The following is a 19560-nucleotide window of genomic DNA, read 5'->3' as shown; positions in this document are numbered from 1 at the left end:
ATTATTATATGACTGGCATTAACCATGACCTTGTTAGGCAGGTATGTTGTTCTTGGTTATATGAAAACAATCTAAGCTGGTGTCTTTTAAGATACAGAATAAAGATATCTGTTACTTTGAGTATAAGAACAGTTTACCTGACATACAGCTACTCGCTTACCTGTGAACTCTCTGGCCCTGCTCTAACATGACTGTCCTGATGTTTTCCATGACTCTCTTTCATTACTTTAACCTGGAAAAGAAATGTACAAGTCAAAAAACAGAGATACCAGTACATCAGCAAATGTATCACAAAGGAAGCCAAGATGAGTTATGTCTGTTTATTCAGTTATGCCGTCCAATCACAAAGGTGTATTTGTACATTCATTATCATTATGAGCAGTATAAAACCTTGTGGACATGCCCCTCTCATGTGAGTGTACAGTATGTTATACTGATTAGTGCTCTATTTACAATTCAATAAAACCGCTAAACATTATACAAATATTACATGCAGTATACATGAATTTAACAAAATCAAAAAGCGCTTTAACAACACATCTTTTAGAAGAGGTCTTCCATCATTGGCCAGCAATGCCCCACATTCAAAACACTGCTCAAAAAAAACAAAACTCTATAGGCCACAATTTTAAGTAGTTAATTTTCAAAATGAATAATCCGACAAACATTTCAAGTAAGTCAAAATATTGCAACTTTACTCTCCCTGGTTAAAAAAAAAAAAAAGAGCTGAAGTTTTCCACCGGGGCCGAGGATTCAAACTAAGCAGCCCACCAGTCCTATTTTGGAACCCAATGAATTATTAACTAAGTTTTACGTCAAACCTTTTACCCACATTTAGAGTTATTTGCAACTGTCTCTCTCTGTCTCTGTGTGTGTAAAATGCTGCATCTAACCAGGGAGGAACCAAAGTATAAAAGAGGATTTAGGTTAGGCAGCAAATTAAAAAAATGATGGTGAGTGTTAAGGTTTCTGAAGTGGAGTACCTTTTTCACCTGAGATTAGATTTCTGTGTAAAGAGCAGAAGATGAGAGAGAACAAGTGGCACTTAGAAAATCTTAAAGCACTGATTCATGCTAACATGAAGGTGAAGGTAACACAGTGTCTCAGAGGAACAGGTTTCTAAATGTAGTGACGTATTGATAGAGTTGGGTATTACTTAAAGGTTTTCTTAGTTTTGGTAGACATATCAAAGCAGGATTTATTTTCTGTACTTTGTTGAATACAAACACAAACATTTCTTACAGACAGCGTTGTGTCTGTACTGAGGGAGTATGCCATCAACATGAACTGTTTTCTTGAATGCATCCAAAAGTCTTTTTTTAAAGTGATTAGTCAAAGCAACTTCTAACATCACATTCTTGTCCAGTGCCTTCAGATGCTGCATTCATATGCAGATTTATATTCCTAGAGATTATCAAAAAGGCAACATTGTCACTGCGAAACACAAATCTCCCTCCTTTCTCATAGTGGATATGAGAGATGTTACACACCATCATTGACGAAGCAGCAGCAATCAAAGCAGGGTTAATGATGTGGACAGATTGTAACACACATACTGTTGTTTAAAGGTCACATATTATGCAAAATACACGTCACCAGGTTTCTCTAACACTAATATGTGTCTCTAATTTGTCTACAAACATGATGAGTAAAGTCCATCCTCTCCGTCTTATACTGGCTCCACTTTTCAGAAAATGTGTGCTCAAACAGGCCATTTGGAGATTTTCCCTTCATGACATCACAAAGGGCAGTAACCCCTCCCCCAGGTGGGTGACACTCCCACAGCTAGGTGTTTGTTCTGCCCTCTGAGTATGCCTCCTCAACGTAAACAATAGGGCATGGAGCAAGAAAGCTCACACCACACAAGCCCTTCGAGAGAGGGGGCGTGGTCAGACACAGCTCATTTAAAGCTACAGACACAGAAACAGCCTGTTCTGAGTAGGGCTGAAATAGAGGCGTTTATAGGCATGATCAAATACAGGATCAGAGAGGATTTATAGCAAAAAAACTTCACAGACATGTTTTGAGGAGCTCTGAGACTTTCTTTTAAACTTGTTGAAAAGGAGGATAATATGTGACCTTTAAATTTAAGGTGATATTACAGGCTTACAGTGTATACGCTATGAATTGTAAGGTGAACATAAACAAATGATGACTAACATATATAGGGATGTCCTTCTTCCACAAACCTTTAGGTGTGGAATAAAACTGTAAAGCCAAAAGCACTTGAAGCTGTCAGTCAGTAAAGGCTTCTTCTGATTCTTAAGGCCCTGACACACCAAGCAGACGGCAAAGAACTAGTGGTAAAGAAGGCCGCCTGTAGCGTCGCCTCACGTCGCCCCGCGTCTTGGCCAAAAAGTTGCACTAGAACACACCCCAAAGACTTCAGCCGACGGCCAACCACCACGTACGTTCTGCACATGCGTGAGAGGAAATAACTCTCCATGCCAGCAGGGGGCGGTAGTCTGTTGTTATGACACGGGAAGACCATTTCCACACCGCTGTCGGTCACGACTCATATTACAGGTAACCTACTAATGGAGAATAATGTCTGATAAAAAGTTGAAAATGGCGCTGGCATTGTCAGCCCTTGGTCTTTTAGTTGAAAAAGAAAAGAAGAGGCAGAGAAGACAAATAAGGAGAAACCGCACTAATGGGTGAAAGCATGGATACTACAGCGGCATGCTCAAGGGGATTTCCTAAACCTGTGTCGAGAGCTGGAGATAAATGAAACCTCCGAACAGCCAATCAGAGAGATTCCTCTCACTGACCGCCGGTTCAACATGTCGAATCGGCCAAAAAAGGCGGACGGGGGCCGACGGAGCCTGACACACCGCACAATCTGGGGTGATGACCGCTCACCAACGGTTCAACTAGGACAGATGGCCGATGATCTCCTTGGTGTGTCAGGGCCTTTACTCGATACTCCCCCACACTAAAGGGAAGTACAGGTCTGCCAATGCAGGTAACATAGTAAACACCATCTTAATGTTACTACTGGATTCAATAATTTAGTAACAATTCTTCACACTTTCTCAGAAATGGAAACGAATGAGCATGTTATATATTAAACAAAACTACAACTAGTACCTTTAAAAAAAGACTAACGATGTGCAAGTCAGCATGGAAGCCTCCACTTGTCTTGAGCGGAGAAAAAAGGCAAGTCTGTTGCATTCCTGATATTCTTTTATCTGTGTGACGACGAGATATCAAACAGACGACACAGGTATAAGCATGTCATGTAACAGTGCAAGTGTTAAATATCCACATATTCTTCGTACAGTGTACGAGTCATTAGACGAACCATAACTGAATAGCAGACACGTACGCAGCTGTCAGTGAATACTCATAGATACTGTACAGCGCTGTGAATTGGCTTTATAAATGTGCCACAGTTAGGGGTTCAGCAGAGCTTCTGCTAATTGTTTGCAAGCAAGGAGTGATTTGTATCATTTCAGAGTTGTGCAGGAGAAAGCACTTTTTATGTGCAAGGCAAAGGGAGCGTGAAGCGAACAAGCAGTAAGTTCCCCTCCCTTCATGTATGGCTTTCTTCATAAATATCACAAGAATGATTTTATTCTGACTGAGTTACTGTTGAGATTCAATAAATACTACTTCTCTCACTTCACTGTGCAGGAAAGCTACTGGTTATGGCTCCATGTCTTATTCCACACTTAGATTACTCCGTGTACCTGATTTATGTTTGATTATTTTCTGGTCTGTCCACATGAGGAAGTCAATGCTTCTCTCTATTGGTGTTCGTTTTCAAGAGTATACTCCTCTAAAGAAAACAGCTGGATGTTCACTTCTTTTGGAGACTTGTTTGTGGTCGTATATGTTGGCATCGATTTGTAACCACTACACAACCGTTTTTGCATTTCCTACAGGGATTTATCCTAAATAACATCATATGAAACACAACGTTCCTTTAAGCACATTTATTTTTGCATCACTGCTCTGTCTGAAGAATCTCTGAGAAAGGAACGATGAAAATGTCTGCTAGGGTCAAACTTTGTTACAACATTCTGGTGGACGTTTGTTCAACTGATTTTCATTCCAAGTAATAATGTTTTGCATCACTGCAATGGCTGTAACATAAACCTAGCTTCTTCTGCAGTTCCTATGATGTAAGGATTTCAACAGCGAATCAGAGGTGCATCACAGGGTAATGCTGTAGTACAGCAACCAATAACCTCATCTGATTGGTTTATCTCATTCTTACAGCTTATTCCACTCTGAACAGTCAGTAGAGACTGTTATGTCGGATAAATCTGTCTATCCTGGAACTATACAAGACTGTTTAGTCTGTTCCAGTGGCTAACCACAGTTATGTTTATGTGTATGTGTGCATGTGTGTGCCCATCAGCACCAGGGTTCGCGCTGGGCTCTGCCTCGGGCCAGACTGTCAGCTCTCTGCCAGGCGCTGTTCATCAGAGCGAGGGCCTCACCACAACGCTTCTGCACAGACGGATCGAACACGTCTCTGTGGGGGAGGTCAACCTGTGTGCAGGAAGGACAAACATGAGGGTTTTACCCAGGTTTCAGCTTCTTCACCATCTTTCCTATTTCACGACGAGGCTCATGACAAACAGTAAAAATGTGTTGTAAATATGAGGGCAAAGGATGTTCTGGATCAGCATGCATAAAATAATGTTTTAGCAGATTAGGATATTAATATTGGTTTAAGCCAGAGTAAACATCCAAAGAGCAGAGTGAGGCTGACGCTGGTGAATGTAGGCACAGCTAGAAGCAGGGTAACACAGCTTTCAATCAATCAAACTTTATTTATATAGCACCTTTCAGACAAATTAAATTGCAGTTCAACATGCTTTACAAGAGTGCAGAAAAGTTATTGACAAAAAAAGTAGTTTATAAAATCATTGAGAGACTATCATTGAGAGACTTTAACAGTCATTATAGCATGGTGGGTAATTATTGCTTCAATGGACTACATTTACCATCAACACCTTGAGGACATCCAGTTAAATAGTGGTGAGAGTTCCCTCTAATCCACTGATGAAGACAGATTATCTTCCTACCTGGAAAATGGCTTTCCATGTGTTGTCTAACGCCCCCAGAAGCCGATCTCTCTCATCACAGCCACTGAAGTACAAAACCCAAGGAGGAAGAAACTGGGTCCGATCTGCTGCAAACTCCTACACAGTGAAAAAATATTAACATTTAAAGGGCAGCACCAGCTAAAATATATTAGATGCAGATATTTTTAACTGAAGAGTGAGCAACTTCAGTCTATCTTAAATCTTACACCCACATCTTAGCAGGTGGAGTTCTTTGTAAAATGGCACAATTACTGCCCTTCATAGGAAAGTTGGAAATAACTTAAAGTATGAGGGGGAGTAATTAATACTCAAACTTTATGTCATACAATATATCGTGTTCAAAGACAACTGAAGACAATTACAATGGGACGTTTGCGATAGGAAATTAGACTTCAATATCTGCACCAATATATTGTGTATGCCACAGTAGTTGGGATGAACCTTCAGTCTCTGTGTTAGAACCAAACATTGACACATCTCTAGCACCAAGCAAACTAATTGAGATGCCTGGTTTTGTGTGGACTTTGCACCCTAGCCAAAGCAAACACGTACCAAGTATAGCTAGAACAAAAGGCTGCAGGTCACACATTTTGGACATCTGGCACCGTTAGCTGAATGCTACTAATAGCTTACAGTTTATTTGTCTCAGACACAGGAGTATGTGACAGCATAGCAACATTAACACATTAAAACTATGTGGCTTATAGATCACATTAAAATCTAATAATTAAGGCTAATATAATGACTCACGATAACACAGTACTCCTTGTTGGCCTCCGTGCTGACAGCTGTGACATCACAGATGTCAGCGCTGCCCAGTGAGCGGAAGAAACTGGTCTGACAGTCCTGATGGCAAGTTAGCAGCTTACTGTCTGTCACCACGAGGCAGCATGGGATACACGGGGTTGGGGCCACACCCTGGGGGATAACCTGCAGGTAAGGCAGAAATAGTTTAATGACATTTTTCTTAAACACACAAGACTTAAATTAATCAATAAGAAAACTGGATGCCTGTGGCGCCGATGGCCTGGTGGCTAGTTTGCCCCAGTTTGCTACAGTCCTTAAAAGCGGGCAGCTTGGATTTGAATCCAATCTATAGCTCCTTTGCGCCATGTCACTCCAACTCTCTCTCTCCCTGATTTCCCACGCTTTCCACCATCCTGTCCCTCTAATAATGGCATAAAAAGCCCAACAAAAAAATCTATACATAAAAAAAGAGAGAACTGGATTCATCTGGTTCTAAATGAGAACAAACATTTCAATGAGAAAATTGGCCTGTAAAGCTGCACAACACATGCCTGACGGGATTATTTGTGAAACAGTCTTTGTGCATGCTCACTTCTAGTTCAAAGCTATGAGGAAAGGCAGTCCAACTTAAAAGATGAGTCCTCCTTAAGTTCACATTACACATCTGAGGGATCTCACAAGTGTTTTGTGTTATTATCACAAGAACAGTGCTCTGCTGTTTCACTTTGGTTGTGTTTGAATTATTTTTGTTTGATATAAAAAGTACATCAAAAGTTCGTCTGTTGTAGTAGTCTCACATAATGTTCAAAGACACATAGTTGAAAACTGTTGTCCTCTCCCGGTGTTGGCTGAAAGGAGATCATGTGTTTGGTCTTGGTGAGAGTGTGCTGCTGATCTCTCATCCTACTGACCCAATCACAGAATAATGCCTTGTGCACAATTATGCTTCGATTCACAGCAACCTGTCCTAGTTGTTGTGAAACGTGAAATACTCGCAATATAAAAGTAAAAGAAATGCTGCACTATGCAACAGCTTACTCCTTTAGAGACGGACTGGCAGAGCAGCTGCATCCAGTCAGCCATGTCCTGCTCATTGTTAGCACTGAGCTCCAGTGGAGGGCGTTCTGTCAGGATGACCTGGAAGGCGTGGGGATGCTCTGTGCTGTTTGAGCGCCGGCAGCCTCCGCAGTGCTCTCCTCTGTGAAGAAGTGAGTGAAGACAAAGATGAGAGAAGAGGATATTTGACCCCTTATAGTATAAAAGGAACAGGGGGTAAAATGTACGGTGAATAATTACCAAATTCTATTTCACTGTTTTAATTCCAGGTTATTGGTATTGTGCATGCTAGATTAATGACACTGTCATGGCTAAATTTGACAGTTGAATAGAACACAACCATTTTTTAATGTAATTAGCAACCTGTGCTTTTATTTCTATGAAAAGACTTTACAGACTATGTTAATTTTTGCAGCTGCTCTTACTCAGTAGGTCATTTTTTTTTAGCAGTCTATACACAATTGGGCACACTATTTCATTTAACATCCACTTCTGCTCATTAATCCTTTTCATACCTGAGCATAAAGTTTGAGTATTGTTGAAAAAAGTGGATACCTTGGGAATTAAAAAACTCCATTATTCGCTGAGCTCACCAGAGACTCACATACTGTCAGAGATTAACCCAGAGAGCTTTGATGTTTTTACTATATTTTAGATTCTGATATGCAGAAATGTTTTGCACACAATAAAGATACCTTATTGTTACACCCTTATTGTTGTTGCTGTTAGTTATCTCTTTGATAATTCTGTTGATTGAAAAGTTCCTTGTGCTATGTTTTGTTCCATTAGACAGGTCCCTAGTGAGGACTTACGCCCTTTCACATAAAGCATCTTGTGCGGACAGGTGATTTGTGTGAAATATATTTTCACTTATGTCTCCTCTATCTCAATTGTTGTGATGCATCTTCTGCTGTGCTAATTTTTTTGTGGTCAAAGAGGCTGGCTTGCATAATGTAAAACTCAACTCTAGCAGGAAATCCAGGTTCTTTTGGTAATTTGTTCAAGCTTACCCCATAGTGACTGAAATTACAGGTGTCCCATCAGTTCTTTCTGCATACAGGTATAGAATCCCGTTGCTGCAAGAAAGAGAACAATTCTTTATATTCACTTAAACGGAAGATTGCCATTATATCACATAAATATAATACCTTTATCTGATACTTAATAATATACACTAAACTTTACAGAATGCAACTGCCTGACAAAGTCAGGTACACTAAATGTTTCAAAGAATTGGATAGACCTGTTAAATTCATTTTCATTAAGTGCCACAAATATGAATTCCACACATTCATTTGAAGACATTTGAAGATGTTAATGTTACAGTTTTTACTTTATGTTTTATATTATACATTATTTAATTCTGGTGGGCTTTGCTCTATAGACAAAAAGGAGCTAAAGCTTTCAGTATGGCTAGCAGTAGATTTGGTAAAATAAAATGAGTTTGATATATTCAAGAAAAACTGTGATGTAGGAATATAAGTATTTGGAAGTATGGTACATAAAAGCAACTGTTTTAGCCCTCTACACTTAAATTAGTTAAGTATCCTGTAGTGTTGGGAAAAAAATTGATTTATGTGAAAAAATCGAGATTCTTCTCTTCTAAGATTTAACATTGATTCATAACTTCCAAAAATCGATTTATATTTTTTTGTCTAATCAGTCACTCCCTGTTAAGCGCTAAGGCTAGCTCTTTAACTAAGTGGAATGCCAAATAGCGCAACAATAAATTCAGCCAGTATCACAGATGAATGGAGTAGATCCTGAAGTATGTAGTAATTCATAAATATACTTCGAATCCATGGATCAATTAATCCAGAATCATTTTGAATCGAATCGTGAGACACCCAAAGATTCCCAGTCTTAGTATCCAGCGAGCGTATAATTAAAGGAACACACTGAACAAACGGGACAGAGATGTGTATGATCAGCCCCTACCTGAGGACGACGTAGCAGCTTTTCCACAACTCTTTGCCCAGGTAGGTGGTTCCAGCTCGGTACTGTAGAGTCCCCTCCTTGGTGCTGGAAGGTCCCCCAGCCCTAGGTGGGCCACCCTGGGGTGACAGAGCCATGTCCATAGGATCCTCCCAGTGCACCAGTGAATACAGCTGGATAGACACGTCAGCTACCTGGAAAAACAGACACCAAGTAGTAGTACAAAGACAAGAGGAGTAGAAAAAAAGGGCCAGATTTGGATCAACTTAAAAAGATCAAATTAAGTTTAACGTTTTTTTACCTCACAATAAGATTCCTGGGAGACAAACTTGGTGAGAGCCAGTTTTTCCATGGTAGCATCAGTCAAAACAGAAGGGTAAGGAGGCTCGCGACAACCCTTCACCATGGCTGACTTCAGAACGGACAAGAACCAACTGGAGGTGAAAAGAAATGGACCTGATTAGGGTATTGTACAGCACAATGTCAGATATTTACAAATTGCTGCGACTTGGAAGGTTGCATGTGGCAGCAAAAGGACACAAAGATTGTTGCAGCGAGGTTACAAGCTGGAAGCAATTAACGTGAAATGCACTCAAGTATTCAGTTGTCAATCCTTTGTATCTGATGCTCTATGGTTTCGGAGTATCAACAAAGCTGATGCACATATATACATGTACACTTACACTGTTAGAGAGGCGTCAGCTGTGTCCAACAGGAATTTTCTCCGTCTGTTGGTGCAAACCACCGTCACTGTCTGCTGGTCGAGGCCAACCTGAAGGAGAAAAGAATCAGCAGTTATAGTATGATTGAGTCTGCAGTGTTCATCAAAAGCTTGTATTTACCCAACACTAAACTTCTTTTCCCCCTATGGCCACAAGAAGACAGGATCAGTAAAAATACTCACTGATAGATAGTCCAGCTCATTATAAGGTACAGCATCCTCTACTGTATAAGGCTTTTCTGCAGCTCCTGTGAAAGAAAAAAAAAGTACAACCAAGTCCTGAGATGAGCACGTTGATTTATGTTTCTTTAGCCTACAGAATAACCTTATCTAGAATGTTTATCTACTTCCTGGAACAATATGAGGATCTTATATGATAATTACAAAAGTAGAAAACTCTCTGATCTCCTGGGATTTTTCAAAGAAGAATTAAACTCTCAGGCCCATTGCTTGCCAGTAATCCACTTGCTCACTTGTTGGCCTGTGTTTTATCAAACCATTAAACTCTCATCTGAATTTAGGCTGCGTGCAGGCTGTCACACATGTGCTGTAAGTATTTTGACCTGCAGAGAAAAAGCAGGCAGGGGAGAATGGGAACAGGCAACAAAGTTTACGATTGCAGCTATTTCTGGCACTGTTCAAGATAAATTTCCCTCAGGGGACAATACAGTTGATCCTTTCCTTTATATCGGGCAATTCTGTTTGTGTAGAGCCATTTTGAATTGTCCGGAGAACTTGGTACGGTGCCTCTTCGCTTATGAAATTTAAACTACACCATACAGTTAAATGTGGAAGTAGAGGCCAACTTTAAGCCCTGCTCTGGCCTGTTAGCTTTACTGAACATCCTAATTTTCCCTAAAGGAAACTATAGTGCTCGACACTATAGTCACAGCCTTCAGTTTGGGAAAGAAATTCAAAAGTTGTGACTTCATATATATTAGAATATCCCTACTAACAATTTGTACTATTGCAGCATTTTTAATCTTTATATGCTTTTTTAGGAACTTACCCTTTCTAAGCAGGTAAATGTAACAGTCAGTCAGCAGCAGGTAAAGTGGTTGTAGATCGCCCTCCATATGGCCTGTGCTCATTCTCAGCATCTGAAGGAAAAAAAAAAACAATTTGGTCAAGTGTTTGCAACCTCTAGGGTCATCTTTCAAACCATCCTGTTCAGTGCTGACAGCTGTGGTGCAACTACTACAGAATAGATACAGACTTCTTTTTTTTTTACATGATTCACAAACCAATGCAATTCCTATTCTCTTAAAAGTTCAAATAAATTCAGTAGAAAATGTGTAATTGTAATAAAAGCCTGTTACAGCGGTTGAAAAGGGAAACTGGTGCACAGAGACTTGCAACACTTCCACTGAGCAACAGTCTTCAAACCTTTTGTCACAAAACACGAGTCAAACAATCCTGAAAGTGGCTTAAAGCGTTTGAAAGAGGATTACGTTTCAGCACAATGACATTCATTCTGTTAAAACTTCAAAACTGCCACACTGCATTTATTCACTTAATTTTTCATAATTTCATTGTTTAAAATAGTTTAGCCATTACAAAAAATATATTCCAAATATTCAAGAGTCCTTCAGTCTTCACCTTGAAGAGCTGCTCTTCGTTCTCTCTGAATACGTGAATCATGAGAAGAAGCAAGTGGTTGTTATCCACCCTGAAACAAGAATATTAAAGAACATCAGGCACCCCTTAAACAACGTTACAAACAATGATGATTTATGTTATAAGGACAACTTACTTAAACTCTGCAGGATGAGAACATTCAGAGGAACTAAGCTTCTCTTCTTGTAGCCTTTCTGCGTCTGCTTCCTCTCCTTCTTCTGTGTCTTCTCCTCGGGTCGTCATGTCGGGTTTCTGTCTTGATTGCGCCTCTGCCTGTCCTTCATCATCAAGGCCACCTGAAAGAGTCTGCGACTGGCTATGCTCTGTAGAGTCATAGTAGCCACCACCCGTGGGAGCAGAGTCTGGACTGTTGGTGGTAAAGCAGCATACGTCTGTAGGTGCAGGGGAGGTCTGCAGGAAGTTGTGGCTTGTGACCAGTGGAGAGAGACAGGTCTCTCCCTCTGCACGGTCAGGGGGCTCGCCTGCTGTATCCTCTCGAAAGGGCTGCTGTGCAGGGGGCTCGGCACTATGGTCATTATTTTTCCCCTCCACATCCTCCACTAGGTGCTCCCAGGGCTCCCCATTCCTATCCAGGGCCCCATTGAGTCGATCCATGACATCACGGAGGGGTTGGCCCACAGTGTCCATGGAGGTGTCTCTCATCTCTGGGAGCCGCAGGCCTTCCACTCCGTCCTCATCTCCTTCCTCCACAGCCTCTGATCCCACCCTGCTTCGCCTAAGCTCTCCGTCAGCTTCCAGCTGAAAAGCCGAGCAGTTTAGTGATTCCACTTCCTCTGAGGCCTGAAGGCTGTTTTCTGTTTCTATGTGATCCGACGAGATGGAGTTATTGATACTGCTGCTGGAATCTGTAGAGCCTTTCCCTCGTCGCTTCTTGGCCGGTTTCCTTCGTCTGGCCATCCTGAAAGATCAGAGAGGTTTGCTGTGGTTCTTCCATTTTAATAAAATCTGAAGACCCACTTTATTGAATTTACAGCATTTTTATGAAAAAAATCCTTAATAATTCGCTCTAAGTTATAAAAACATTAAGATGATGTTAGGCTAATCAAGCTTTAAGCCTCCGTCGTGTCTCCCTGTAATCACAGTCATGGAAAAGAACACTGCCGCATCTTTGAATGTCTCATTTCACTTTAAAAAACTCTGACAGCTCAGCTGACGAGTCAAAAGTAATATCCACCTCATGACATCAAACATTTCACTTTTTACCGTTCCTTTTAGCTGCTTATAGTTCATATTGATCCTAACCTTTGATCTACCAGAAGGTCCTTACTTTATTTCAAAATAAAAGCAGGGTTGAATTCAAACAGCAAGTAAAATGATACTTTCAGCATAAGACAGTACAAAAATTCTAAATATATTTTAAAAAATGCTAAATAACTGAGTTTCAAACATTAAAAATGTGATTGTTAACTATTAAAATGTTGCTATTAATTGCAATTTAAAGACATTATCGTTTGACAGCACTAATATTAACCAAACCCCTGTGACAGTTTCAAAAAGAAATACTAGCTGGAGTGAATCTTTAATAGTGAAGACAGAACACGAGCCTACATGCCCGACACTAAAGCTGTAGCAACCGTACCTGATGACCTCCAGCTCATTGCCGGCGTTATCTGCGTCATCTCCATTGGTTGAGGTGATGGTGTAATGGCGGATGGCCACGTGAACTGGTGTGATGTCGGCTGAGGTGTTGGTAGTGTTGGTGTCCGAGTCCCCGTTGAAGGGGTTGTGTCTGAACGTGGGGCTGTGTGCAGAGGGATGAGCGGCTCCTTTCACAATGACGGTGCCTGAAGGAAGAACCACTGTGTCGCTGATGACTGTCTGTGGATCAGAGCCACTGGACCGTGGGCAGCTGGCCTGGTCAGTCAGGTCCCCCTCTACCATTAAGGCACAAACACACAAATTACAATCATAATAAAAACTGTTAGCCACACTCGGTTAAAAATACACAGAATGTTTGGCACTGTCTCGTGGTTGGATGAGAGATTAACTTAGATCTAATTTGCTGTATAATTATTTGTTGTAATTTTTGTTTATTATTTCATCACCAGTGAAGGTCGACCAATGAGACAGTCACAAAAACTATGTGTATTTTTTCATCAGTTTCGCACACACATAAATGTTAGAAGCTGCAGTGTTTTTTGTAGTTCTTTTGCAGCGTAAGAGAGGAGAATAATGCAATGCAGAAGACATCAAGTATGCACACAGACAGCAGCTTCGTTTGCAGTGCTTAAAGCCTAAGTAAAGCATTACTTCTACAGCTGGAGGTGGGTCATGACAAACAAATATTCATCATGGGGACTGAAATTATTTCTTTCTTTCAGGAATTAAAATTTAGAGCATAAAGGAAAAGTGCATGTTTCATGCAGCATCTTTTTGCAAACAGATGCTGAAGTAATATAGAACTTGTTGCACTCTATGGACTCTTCTAGATTCTTAATTAACACTGCAAACGAGCTGAACCCAGGCCTGTGCCACATTTCACACAGGAAAAGAAGACAGAACCAAAAAACAATGAACCAGACGAACAGATAACACAATGTAATGGAGACAGACTGGACAATGTGAGTACCAGTTACATCAGGCTTTTTTCTTGCTGTAGTAAATAAAAAAGCAACGTGAGCATTAGCATCATTCCCATGATGAGTAACACATGCAAAACATGACAATACCAAGAACCCACCCAATACCGATTCTCCATTGCACCAAAGATTTGTGCTTCTTCACAAACTTACCAAAAACTTGATCACACCCTTAGGACTCTACTTGACTGGGAATTGTATTTAGCCTACTCAGACTTGGCTGTTCAATACGAAGCTTTGACTGTCTGTATCCACCTTTTACAATTCAGCTGGTTTGTTGTTGTTTTTTCATTGACTTGGTTTTATAATTTCATAATGTAGAGTTTATAAAGTCATTTGAAATTAAACTTGGGATCCAAACACAAAAGTCTTTCAACTGAACCCATTCCCCCAAACCAAAGCTTTTTTCCCCATGTCCCTTTGATCATCCTTGTTATAATGTCCTCCAAGCAGCAGGTCTTCTGCACCATTTTAATGTATTGTACCCATTGTAACACTTTAACAGTTTCTTGGTTAGATACCCAACATGCTTTAAGAACAAACTGTGGGATGCCATGCCAGATATGAGAGAAGAAAGGGAAGGGGAGTTAAGCAGGGAGGGGAGGGCTTGGCCAATGTCCCACCTTCCCAGTCTGCACTTGGCAATGACTGCAACACGGGGAAGATGTCACCGAAATCATAATCTAAAAAAAAAGGAGGGATAACATTCAACATTAGAGTGAGATGTTGTGGGGAGAGAAAAGTGAGACAATGGCAGGAACAGAAAAATATGACATGACATATGATTTATGAAACAAAACAAAAATCAATAAGAAAGAATAGACAAGTGGGAACTAAAACATTTGTGGGAAGTGATGGGGAAACGTTCACTGTGTGCTGCAATCATCCCCGATGAGATCATTCTGTACCAATGAGCCTCTGCACGCCAAATGATCCATTTGATGAAATGCACTTTGCAGTTTATGAGTCACAACAGTCTGCAAAGATCAATCCCAATTCTGCTTCCACATGCCATTAGCTTGACATCACTTCATGAATTTGCAACAAAGCATGTGAGTGTGTACTTGTACTGTAGCAGGGCCTGATGAAATCATAAACCCAAAAATAAAGACGGACATTCAGCAAGTGGAACTCACACATTCACGTCTGAACTGACGCTAGTTATTGGTCATGCCGTATTGAAGGAGGAGCAAAACTGATTGGCAAGACAGCCAAACCTTTCAGAATTAAAAGCGAATAAGAGCCCAAATGAAAAGTAGAATAATTATGTATATATTATATGGTTGGAAAATCCACTGTAATAAAAGGGAGGCAGGGAATAAAATAAAAACATGTGCTATTTAATAAATGTTTTTTAAGTGTTCAGACAAAAAAGGAAGCACATTCTCCCTTTGCATTAGTTGCAAAATCTGCATTGCCTGATGCAAATGTTGCATCTATTCCTGTCTTTCCAGCGACTTATATAAGTGGAGATTGACTTCATTGTTTGTTTTTGTTTGTTTGTTTCTAATTAGATCCCCTTTAGCTTTTGCATAGCAGCAGCTATTTCCTGTGGTCAACCTGATCTCCAAAATAACAATACACATAACATCATTGACATAACATTCAAATACAACCTAATAATATTTGTTCCAGATATATTAGAAAACAGAACCCTGTCTCTACTTGGTGCCTGGATTCCTCAGCTCAAGAATATCTCTTTTTTCAGCTTTGGCCCGACGAGAACTCTTTAAAAATTTAAACAATAGAGCCCAGTGAAAAAATGTATGTAGCTTTTTTATTTTGAACACAGGGGGGTCAGTTTCCAGGCCAATCCAGTTTAATCTTATAGCTTATTTTAATAGATCAGTATCAGCTAAAGTTTAATTAATCAAAACCTGATACGTTCTTTACATCTACTCCTTGGCTGATTGTGTCACATGAGGTTCAGGATTCATTCTCAGAAATGTAATCAATGACATCACATCAGGAATTGGAACATATAAGCATATGTGGGATTTAGAAGGCGTCAGCGTGTGAGGTTTAATCAACATGAAGGTCAAGTTAAGTATAGTGAATATAGGATTAGACTCTGTACCCACATATAACCTACAAGTACTCAGAATCACATCCTCACAGCTCACCTTCACTGGAGGGAGCTATGGCGCTGTCATCCCACTCCAGGTTTGTCGAGGTAAGGGAGGTGAAGGAGTGCAGGGACAAACTGTCAGAGCTGGGTAGCCTTTCCTCAAAGTCCAGCAGATTTTGGGGTTTGTAGTATTCTGGCATGTAGGGGGCCACATCCAGATAGGGTGCATCCTGAAATCAGAAAAAACAAACAGAATCATCATTGGCATTCTGCTTACATTACAAAGCTGTATTTTTATTGATAGTTTGATAAATTGGCTTACCAGCTCCAGATTGAAGCGAATAAACTCAAGGCCGGACACCAGCGTGAGGAATAGTGTGAGGTGGTCATGACTGCAGACCAGTGCATTCCTAGCAGAATAAAAGTTAGCTTAATGTGAGTTACAGGTTCAATACTACTATGATAAGTTGTTTTCCAGAATGACGGCACGTAATTCCTGACATGCAAAATAACTACTTGTAACACAGGATCAAATTGACTTACTTGAAGTAATACTTCTGTAGTAACCCTTGGTTCTCCTGGAAGAGGCGTAGATAGCTCTCTAAAGAACTCTCACTCAGGGCTAGGTATAACCATGCGCGGCCTACACAAAGAAGAAAAGAGTCCTTTTAATGCATACAACTCCTAACACGATGAATGATGTCTTACTGATCGTTTGGATGTGTTTGACTGTGTGAGAAGGTTGTCTCACTTCGGCCCAGGTTGGTTGCTATGTGCTGAAGCTCATCTATCTGACGGACGGCCTCTCTCCTGGTGAAGTGAAGGACCAGGACCCAGTAGCCTGAGGAGATATCCTGCAGCCTGTCATGTAAAAAACAAAAGATTATATGCACAGGGCCAAAAGGGCTAAGGGAATAAAGTGACTTTGCATTTTTAGCAGATACTGTCAAGTATCCACACCTAGATAGTAGATACATGATCTGGAATCTAAGTGGTCCTAAAATTGCCCAAAGAGCATACCATGCACCATTCCTCTTTCTAGTGAGCTTACCCATATAGCAAAGCATGGTCTAGGTGTTCACAGAGGCGCTGCAAAACCCGGTCATGATTTCGAATGGCTGGGGTCTCATCTTCACAGGCTGCAAAGTAACTTTGCAACTGTAAAAGACATGGTTTGATGTTAGAAGAGAAATTTTAATTCAACTCCAGGTACAAATATGCTTCTATATCTGAAGAAGTTCTAATGGTCTCAATGTTTAAGCTTTGTACTTAGGAATTTAGTACAAAGCAGTGGAATTTTCCTCACATTAATCCAGCAGAGTATGTGTTTTACTGCTATGCTTGGAATTTTACTGCTTAAAACCACATTGAACAGAAACTCATAAAAGCTGCAGAAAGTAAAGCTGGCTGCAGAACAGGTCTGACAGAAGAACATCAGGAAAGACCAAACCTCTGCTAATTTCTGTAGTTCGGAGACATGGAGGAAATTGTGTCAAATGTGCATTTGAATAATTATTGAAAAAAAATCTTGATTTCTCACCAATACATCGCATAATATTAGACACATGTGGCTCTACTGAAAGGAAAAAGTTACTCATGTTGATCCTTGGTGAGTTTCACTTTGGTTCATCCTAATGTGACCTGCAGAACTTCATCTAAATATAGAGTACAAAGTAACCCTAATACTTGACTAAAACAAGTGGAGGTTGGGGGAGCTTTGAGCGAGTGTGACCCTAAGAAAGAGATTTTGTATCCCATGACTTTCTTCACATGACTAAGCAATGTTTGTCAGAGGTAAACACTGTACACTTACACTTGGAAGCTTTGGGCTTACTATTTCGAAAGCACTTTCACATCCCTTACACAGTGATGATTATGATTAAAGAGATAGACAAGATTCATTTGATATAACTTTTTAAAATCTTTCAGACAAATGCAGGATCAAATTGAGTATCTAACAGTAACGTTATAGGACTCACTTCATTAAACAAACTAAGATGGTGCTAACTTATACAATCATCTACTTATTGGACAAGTGGATTTTACCAATGGAAAATAACTGAGACAGAGACAGGGGGAAAGCCAAGCCCATGAAAATAAAAACTGAAATGCTCATGGGTTGGGAAGGGAATGTACAAAGACGGGGAAGAGGATGTATAAGATGTAATGGTGCCTGATTCTTCATGAGAAATGAAGTAGCAGTTCTTGAGAACGCAGGAAAGACAAACTATGTGAATAATACACAAATTAACTGGAAATCAGGTGTTAAGATCGACTGACTGACCCTTATGTTGGCTCCGCAGTATGGTTGCTTGTGTTTACACCACATGCTGCAGTGAGCAGACACAGGGGCTTGGTGCCATTGGTTCACCATTGTTAAGAAAAATAAAACATTAATTGGTGGTGTACAACCATAAAGCTGAACTGAAATAGGTTTTGATGTAGTTATTGTCAGTAATAGCGAGCTTCAATTCCCCCCCGAGTTAAAAGTTGCCCTCTCTGGCAGACAAAAGATGACCTCATGATATAATTTGTAATTTAAAGATTTTCAAATACCTAAATGTTGTGACCATATTAAGACGTGCTGACAAACCGTGAAGCGCTTACCTTCTTGACAGACAGGGAGATATTTTCCAGTATGCGATCCTTCACTTTGAGTTGATCCATCACTGATCTGTTGGCAGCCCACAACAGACTGTCAGCTGACTCCCGGGGCTTGTTGTGCTAATGCTAACGCCGCCTCAGCTAGCGAACATTATATTCCCTGCCAATACTGCTGGTTGACAAACTAACATAGCTCACTGGCTGTTCAATGCACACATTGAATATTATATCACCGCTGGTTAAAAGCCGACATGACAAAGCCTAGATAGCAGCGAGAAAGCCAACGTCTTTCAGCAGATCCGGTAAGTCAAGTTAGCCTAGCTACGCGTTCAAGCTAGCATACCGCTGGACTTTTCTTTAACGCTACACTCCGGCTGGAGGCGGCTAGCGACTTTTAAACCCAACCATTCATTACTTTTAGTTACAGTTGTGTTTATCATACTAACAGTTAACTTAAATATCTCCGTGCAGTGATTGTAAATAGTGTACACAGTTTGTTTCGCGTAGTTACCTTGAAAGTTATACAGAAAAAGAGTGGAAAGTAACAGCTGCTCCGGTTACTTTGTGTGCAGCAGACCGAGTTCAGTCAGTGTGGATGACGTCACTACGAGTCTCAGGACGTGGGGATGACGTCACTACGAGCCTCAGGACGTATGGGTGACGTCACTACGAGCCTCAGAACCTATGCTCAGGACGTGTGGGAGGGACGCGGACCCGAACAACTTTAAAAACTTTTAAAATTTGTATCATTTGATATTTAAGGAGAACACGACATTTAGTTTAAAAATGTGTGGGTTTGAATAATCAGAACTAATGCCTTAATTCGGCTAATATGCAAGGCTGTGTTTTTGCGACATTATTGTATTGTATTACTGTACTTTCATGCCATGTACGTCTTGTAACCTGCTACTGGATGCTTTGAATTTCCCTCGGGATCAATAAAGTATCTATCTATTCTGACATTCAGCAAATAATGTAGAGGGGGCTCATCTTGTAAGAGTTACGTATATAAACCCAATTATTTATAGTTTATGATATAAACTCATATGCACGATTCTCCTTTTTGACAGTGCAGCTGCTTAATTAAATAACAGTTTTTAGTTGATTGTTCACAATACTTTTTCCATGACAGTGCAGCAGCAGCATCCCTAC

At 40.4% G+C, this 19560-nt stretch overlaps 1 protein-coding gene across 5 annotated transcripts; it reads right to left on the bottom strand.

Annotated features, from left to right (window-relative positions):
* Positions 1 to 306: 306 nt before the first annotated feature.
* On the bottom strand, positions 307 to 19010 carry plekhm2 (pleckstrin homology domain containing, family M (with RUN domain) member 2). Of its 5 annotated transcripts, XM_061056659.1 has the most exons (21): positions 18920 to 19010; positions 18412 to 18478; positions 16856 to 16962; positions 16556 to 16665; positions 16348 to 16447; positions 16127 to 16214; positions 15860 to 16034; positions 14360 to 14419; positions 12737 to 13031; positions 11273 to 12055; positions 11119 to 11188; positions 10529 to 10619; positions 9703 to 9767; positions 9482 to 9570; positions 9100 to 9232; positions 8802 to 8992; positions 7874 to 7939; positions 6846 to 7005; positions 5811 to 5990; positions 5040 to 5156; positions 307 to 4500 (listed from the first exon to the last, which is right to left on the bottom strand). In XM_061056659.1, the coding sequence occupies exons 2-21, from the start codon at positions 18469 to 18471 to the stop codon at positions 4363 to 4365; spliced, it is 3078 nt and encodes a 1025-aa protein (XP_060912642.1). In that variant the 5' UTR covers positions 18472 to 18478; positions 18920 to 19010; the 3' UTR covers positions 307 to 4362. The 5 variants fall into 5 exon arrangements, with proteins under 5 accessions (XP_060912642.1, XP_060912641.1, XP_060912640.1 ...); XM_061056658.1 differs by having other exon boundaries at positions 18412 to 19006; XM_061056657.1 differs by lacking the exons at positions 18412 to 18478; positions 18920 to 19010 and adding an exon at positions 18089 to 18348.
* Positions 19011 to 19560: the final 550 nt, after the last annotated feature.

Source organism: Labrus mixtus, chromosome 15 (assembly GCF_963584025.1).
Source record: "Labrus mixtus chromosome 15, fLabMix1.1, whole genome shotgun sequence".
Taxonomy (NCBI): domain Eukaryota; kingdom Metazoa; phylum Chordata; class Actinopteri; order Labriformes; family Labridae; genus Labrus; species Labrus mixtus.
This window is presented reverse-complemented; position numbering and strand designations above follow the sequence as displayed.

Bases quoted from the DNA above. Each gene is read 5' to 3' on its own strand.
- plekhm2 (XM_061056657.1), bottom strand. From the start codon at position 18,178: ATGGTGAACCAATGGCACCAAGCCCCTGTGTCTGCTCACTGCAGCATG. The intron at 9,571-9,702 runs GTGAGTATTTTT...TTTCTCCTTCAG, and splicing joins ATGAGCTGGACTATCTATCA to GTTGGCCTCGACCAGCAGAC. The intron at 4,501-5,039 runs GTAGGAAGATAA...TCCTGCACACAG, and splicing joins CATGGAAAGCCATTTTCCAG to GTTGACCTCCCCCACAGAGA.